Here is a 6,597-nt window from a genome sequence, read left to right as displayed (position 1 = left end):
AAGCTGCTTGGGCCACCAGCTGTGTGCCGACTCCCCCACGGTGGTCCGAGCTTTATGTATGGCAGGGGAATCCGTAACAACTAATGGAGGAGAAAGATGGTGATTTGGAGGGAGTGAAGGAGGGAAGGGGCTGGGATCAAAGGGCAGCCACAGATTCTCCTGTAAAGAGATCAACTCATGTTTGAAGTCTCCTTATTTTCCTGGCTCAGCCCACTCAGGAGAGAACAGTGCCCCAGAACAGCTCTCATTACTTTGATTTATTGATGATTCAAACAAAGGTTTTCAGACATCCTTGTGTCAGTGGGATCCATTCTGGGAAATCATGGGAAGTAAGAGACTACTTACTGGATCGCAGCCCAGCTTCTGGACCCTGTACTTTACAGAAAAATGTTGTGGACATTTTAGGTATTAAAAAAAAATTCTTAAAAAAAAGGTGTCTACTTTCTGTCCATGACAGGGCTGCTGCTGGGGTTCATATGTGAGGTGGGGTGGAGATGAACAGGGCCAGGAAGCAGCATGGAGTTTCTTAACCAAAGACACTCTTAGGGGGTCCAGACTTGGGCTTCTCGAAGACGGTCTCTCCTCCTGTCCGACTTCGGCTGAACACAGATGGGGCAGTTGAGCCAGCTTCCTCTTTCAGAAGAAGAAAGTGGGAAAGAGGTGAGTAAGTGGGTCCCTAGGGGATTCCCAAGCATTCAGGGAACCAGGTCTGGCTGGTTGTTTCAACCAGAAAAGGCTCCAAAGGCAGGGAATGACCTTTCATCTTCCCCCATCCCTAGACACATTTTCTATTGGTTCTTCCGTTTTCTTTCAGCACTGATGTACTCCCTCCCTTCCACAGTCCTTAACATGTGCACACACCATCACATCACACATGGAAACTTACCACATTCCCGCATGACCTGGTAGGTCTTGGATTTGATCTCTTGGTTCTTAGTGAGAGTAGCTCGGGCTCCCTTTAGGTCCTCCTCCTTCATGGGAGGTCGTTTCTTCTTGATGGGGGCTTCCTACGGAAGCAAAAGGAAAAGAAAATTGGATCTTACATTATGTCAGGCATAGTGACTCCCTTGGGCATTCCTTTTAAGTGAAGTAAGAGGCTATACTCAGACACTTGGATTCATAAAACCTGTCTTATATTTGATTTTTTGTTAGCCTGAATACTTGCAGCTGAGAAAAAAATATGAATCTGAGCAAAATAAAAACATAAAAGACAAGCATTTATTAATCCCCTACTACGTGCTAGGCACTGTGCTAAGCATTTTGCAAAAATTATTTCATTGGATCCTTACAATAACTCTGGGAGCTAAGTGCTATTATTACCCTTGTTTTACAGTTGAAGAAACTAGGGCCAACAGAAAGTGAGTGACTTGCCCAGGGGCACACAGCATTAGTATCTGAGGCCAGATTGGAACTTAGGTCTGTCTCTATCTCTCTCTGATTCCAGGCCCAATGCTCTCTGCCTTTATTCCTCTAAGCAAAAGAAGCCATTTTCTATTACACCCAAGGAACGCCCTAGATGGGAACCAAATGCACGTACAGAATGTTATGCTTCAGAAGCCTACAGGACTGAAACCGAGTGCCCAGATTCAGTTCTGAGTCATGGGTTACCTTTACCTGTCAGCCCTTTGGCACGGACTGTGACCTCCCTAAGGGGGAGTCTTTATATATTCCTCCTGTCTCCCCCAAGACTGGGAGAGCCCAGAGGCAAGTTCCCTGCTTCCTCCAGACTTGCAGATCCCTGGCTCACAGCATAAAGTCTGTTTCCCCTCTTCCTCCTCTAAAGACTTCTGGGGGTCTTTCCCACATCACTCTATGCTGTACACAGTGTGTTTGTTCCTAGTTACTTGGGTGGAGTGGATAGAGTGTCAGGAGTCAGGAAGACCTGAGTTCAAATCTGACCTCAGACCCTTATTAGCTGAGTGACCCTGGACAAGTCACTTAATTCATTTAACTCATCTGTAAAAAAAAAAAAAAAAAAAAGAGCTGAAGGAAACCATTCCAATATCTTGGTCAAGAAAACCCAAAATGCAGTCACAAAGACTGAGATATGACTGAGCCACCACTACCTATTACAAGTTGTCTCCCTCATTAGGGGAAAGACTATTTTGCCTTGCTAAGTGGTTCCAGAGGTAAAGCACCTGACTTGGACTCTGGAAGACCTGAGTTCAAATTTTGCCACAGGCATCCTGCACAAGGAACTTAACCGTCTCAGCTTGTTTTATCTGTAAGATGGAGATATAATAATAATAATAATAGTATTTATTCCCTAGGTAGTTGTAAACATCAAATGAAATAATGCAGAAAGTGCTTTGCAAACCTCAAAATTGTGCTAGCTATTATCATGGCATTAACTTAGCCCTTCGCACAGTGCCCACCACAGAGCAGGCACCGAAACATGCTTGTTTCTGGTTTTGCTTTTTCTAAAAATTCAATGTTATTTTATTTTCAGATCTGAGTTCTCTCCCTCCTATCTCTGTCCTCCCCATAAGAAAAAACCCTCAAATCCTCTGGTATAAATGATACACTGTAGAGTCAAACAAAACCAATTCCCAAATTGACCATGGCCACAAGAACCTTCTTGATCCGCTCTCTCTGGAGGCACGGAGTCTCTTTCTTCAGGAGTCCTCTGCAATTGGAATTGTTCATTTATGCTGCTCAGAATTCCTGAGTCTTTCAAAGTTTGTTTTTAGAATATTGCTGTTATCCATAAATTGTTCCCCTGGTTCTGATCACTTCACTTGGCATTAGTTCATAAAAGGTTTCTCAGGTTTCTCTAAAACCACTCCTTTCATCCATGGTTAAAGCACAATACTAATCCATCCCATTTCTATGCCATTGCTCATCTGGCCATTCCCTAATTGATGAACACCCCTAAGTGGCCACTACAAAACAAAACAGAAAAACAAAACAAAAACCTGGTATAATTCTGTAATTTTGACAAGAGATTCTTATCCTCTTTCTTTGATCTCCTTAGTACACACCTAGTAGTGGCCTCACTGTCAAAGGTTCCACACAGTTTGAAATCTTTGGGGACAGTTACAAAATCGTTTCCCAGAATGGTTGGAATGCTTGACAATCTACCAACAGCGCATTAATAATGTATGTTTTCCCAGAGCCCCTCCTCCATTTGTCATTTTCCCATTTTGTCAGCTTTGCCCATCTGATGGGTCAGAGATGTTTTCGTTTAATAATTAGATTTCATTTTAATTACGTTAATTTTCATTATTTAGTTAATGAAAACAAGTTTAATAATAACTAGATTTCTCTAATTATTAGTATTTAGGGTATTTTTTCACATGGCTATTGATAGCTTGGATTTCTTCCTCTGAAAACTATATATCATTTGGCCATTTATTAATTGGGGAAATGACACTTCTAATAAATGCTTGTTGATTGACTGGGAACTTGGACACAGGGACTCAGGACTCAGAGACCCGCTGACGGGCAGATTAAAGAAGACCAAGAATCTTCCTGTTTCAAGAGGCTAGAATTGCCGAGCCAGCCCTGCCCGGCCATGGGGCTGGCAGGGGCTCATTCAGTGAGCCAGCCAGAGGGCGTAGGTGTCTACTGCAATGGGGCTGATACACAGCTCCTGAGTTCCTGTTTCCCATACCCCTCCTGTCTGTCCGGTTTGTCATAGAAGCCTGGGGACATTTTGTGAACAACTTCATTGAGAACCTGAGCCATGTCGATATATGGTAAAGTCACCTTTTTCTGTCCTCAGGAATTCTTTCCTCATTAGAAGGGACAGGCTGTCTAGGGAGTCAAGGGTAACTCTGGACCTCCAGGGGTCAGGTTGTAGGGCTCTGATCCTAGATGTTGGGTAAGGGACCAAGGGGGAGTGACTCCCCAAACCTCCTGCCTCCGCCACAGGTTCCAATCTCCATGTTGGGCTGAACCTCTCTCTCCCCAGGGCTGGTCCATCTGTCCCCCACCCCAGACCCGTCTCCTCTTGTCTCCCCTGCTCCTTAGAGATAGCTGGTACATACAGCACCTGAGCGATGTTTGACTTCTTAATTCAATACTGATTTCACAGGAGAGCTGTTTACAGTTTAATGGAAGAATATGACATGTACCTGACCAGTGGACAAGCTAAGAGAGCGACAGGGCAGAGGAGAGATCCATTCAAAGTGGTAACAAAATTTGAGGGGGAATAGTTCATTGGGGGAGGGAGGGAAGAGAATTAGGGAAGGTTTCTTGGAGAAGACTGCCCTAAGATGGGTCTTAAAGGATTTCCATAGGCAGAGAAGAGGGAGTCATGGGCTACAGGGCAGAAGTGTCTTGCAATGAAGGAAGTAGGTGGGAGCTAGATAAGATTATCCAGGAGTCAGGCATCTAGTTTTGCTGGAACTTAGAGGATATGGAAAGAGACTGAAATAAGGTTGAAGAGGTAGTTTGGAGCCAGAAGGGAAGAACTCTCATGCTGAGCTAAAGGATTTCCATTTTGTCCTGGAGGCAGCGAGCAGGGAGACCCTGAAGCTTTTTGAACAGAGGAGCGACATGACAAGGCATATGCATGAGGAAGACTATTTTGACATCTGTATGAAAGATGGATTAGAGTGGAGGTAAGACTGGGGTGGGGGGGGGGAAGAGACAGAGACAGACACAGAGAGAGGGAGAGAGAGGGAGGGAAAGAGAGAGGGAGAGAGGGAGAGAGGGAGAGAGGGAGAGGGAGAGGGAGAGGGAGAGAGAGAGAGAGAGAGAGAGAGAGAGAGAGAGAGAGAGAGAGAGAGAGAGAGAGAGAGAGAGAGAGAGAGAGAGAGAAAGACAAAGATACAGAGAGAGAGGGGGAGAGACTGAGGAAGAGGGAGGGAGGGAGAGAGGAAGAGAGAGGGAGGGGGGAGAGAGAGACAGAGAGAGAGACACAGAGAGAGAGAGAAGAAGAGGGAGGGAGAGAGACTGAGGAAGAGAGAAGGGAGGAAGGGAGATGGGGGAAGAAATAGAGACACAGAGACAGAGAGGGACACAGAGACCGATACAGAGAGAGACAAAGAGAGGGAGAAAGAGAGACACAGAGAGAGACACAGATAGAGAGGGAGAGAGACTACGGAAGAGGGAGAGGGAGGAGGGTGTGAGTTATATAGTTACGTATACATAACTATATATAAGAATTATATAACAGTAGTTCAGGCAAGAGGTAATCATAGGAACACAGATTTAGAATTGGAAAGGACTTTTAAGATCACCTAGTCAGTCCTGGGGCTGCTAGGTGGTGCAGTAGATAGCGCACTGCCCCTGCAGTTGGAAGGATCTGAGTTCAACTCCAGTTTCAGACACTTACTAGCAGATGTGTCCCTCAGCAAGTCTTTTAACCCTGTTGGCCTCAGTTTCCTCACCTGTAAAACGAACTAGAGAAGGAAATGGCAAACTATTCCAGCATCTTTGTCAAGAAAATCCAAATGAGGTCATGGAAGAGATGTGACCGAAAAAACTACTGAACAACAGTCCAGCCCCAATTTTTAGATGAGAACGGGCCTCAACTAGGTAGAGTGATAACTAGGACTTGTTTTTCAGAAGGCTCAAGCCATGACTGGGAATGGACAGAAGTGGTTAAGTTCCCTAATGAAGCCAAGTTGGGGCAGAAGACTCTAGGTTCTGGCCCCCACTTTGACAGTAACTCTGAAGTCATGTGTCATCTTAAGTCATCTTAACATTTCTGCATTAGGTGTATTGCAAAGTCCCTTCCGGCTCCCCATCTATGACCATTCTCTCTGAGGCTGTTTTTTTTTTCTTCCTAGAAATGAGGTTAGTCCTCTGTATGGTCTCTACAATCCATCTGAGTTCTGATCCTTTTTCTATGATCACAATCTGCGCTCAGCTCTTTCTCTTCCCGGCAGCTGCTTCAAGGTGGGCAGTATAGGGTGACTGTCTTACTCTTACTTGTAGCCCCAGACTTTAGCACAGTATCTAGTTGTGTATACCATTGAGTGCTTAATAAATTTTTTTTTTGTATTGCACTGTTGGAATCTTTGTGTTGTAGGGAACCTGGAGATTTAGGTACTGATACCAGGAACAAGGGTGGAGAAAAAAGGCATTTACTTCCTATGTCGAGAGGTGGGAGTGGATTCAGCTGTATGCTGTGATGCTTACCACTACTACCTCCCAGCCACAGAAGAGACAGAGAGGAGAGACAGAAACTGTTCACAACTACCCACAGCTATCTCCCATCTATTCCCCACAATCTTTACATATTAACTAAAAATCCCAATTATTTAAGTACACAAAGAAAGGATTCAAGTAACCTAAGGCTGAGGGGGAGGACCAAATCTCTCCCCTTACATACATATGAACATTCAGATATACAAGTACACAGCTACACATACTAGTTCCCCATAAAACAAAAACCACCGTCTTCCCAGCGGACCTGCATTCTTTCACTTGCTAGCCAAGCTGTTCACACCTTCCCTCCCAGCAGACTTCACATTTTTACCACTTATTTCCCCCACCCCCACCCCCCCAAAGCCTCAAATGTTTCTTCACTGGAGGGAGTTGATGGCTGTGGCCAACTGTGGGTCTTTGCCTACCTGGGACATTGCTGTAAGTTGGGGGGGTGTGGGAGGCAGCAACTGGCAGTCCGGCTCTCTCCTGTGGAAGTGC

The 6,597-nt window shown here is 45.1% G+C and overlaps 1 protein-coding gene and 1 long non-coding RNA gene across 2 annotated transcripts in view; one reads left to right on the top strand and one right to left on the bottom strand.

Annotated features, from left to right (window-relative positions):
- Positions 1 to 242: 242 nt before the first annotated feature.
- LOC140530232 (store-operated calcium entry regulator STIMATE) overlaps positions 243 to 6,597 on the bottom strand; it is a 72,687-nt gene continuing 66,332 nt past the window's right edge. Inside the window, exons 10-11 of the mRNA XM_072649670.1 lie at positions 887 to 1,007; positions 243 to 633 (exon numbers count right to left, since the gene is read on the bottom strand). Coding sequence (XP_072505771.1) covers positions 527 to 633; positions 887 to 1,007 — 228 coding nt within the window. The 3' untranslated portion in view covers positions 243 to 526. The remainder of the gene's footprint in view (positions 634 to 886; positions 1,008 to 6,597) is intronic.
- On the top strand, positions 3,305 to 4,563 carry LOC140530249 (uncharacterized). Its single transcript, XR_011975876.1, has 3 exons — positions 3,305 to 3,698; positions 4,037 to 4,133; positions 4,456 to 4,563. It is a non-coding gene; the product is annotated as an uncharacterized lncRNA (long non-coding RNA).

This window comes from Notamacropus eugenii, chromosome 1 (genome assembly GCF_028372415.1).
Source record: "Notamacropus eugenii isolate mMacEug1 chromosome 1, mMacEug1.pri_v2, whole genome shotgun sequence".
NCBI classification, from domain to species: domain Eukaryota; kingdom Metazoa; phylum Chordata; class Mammalia; order Diprotodontia; family Macropodidae; genus Notamacropus; species Notamacropus eugenii.
This window is presented reverse-complemented; position numbering and strand designations above follow the sequence as displayed.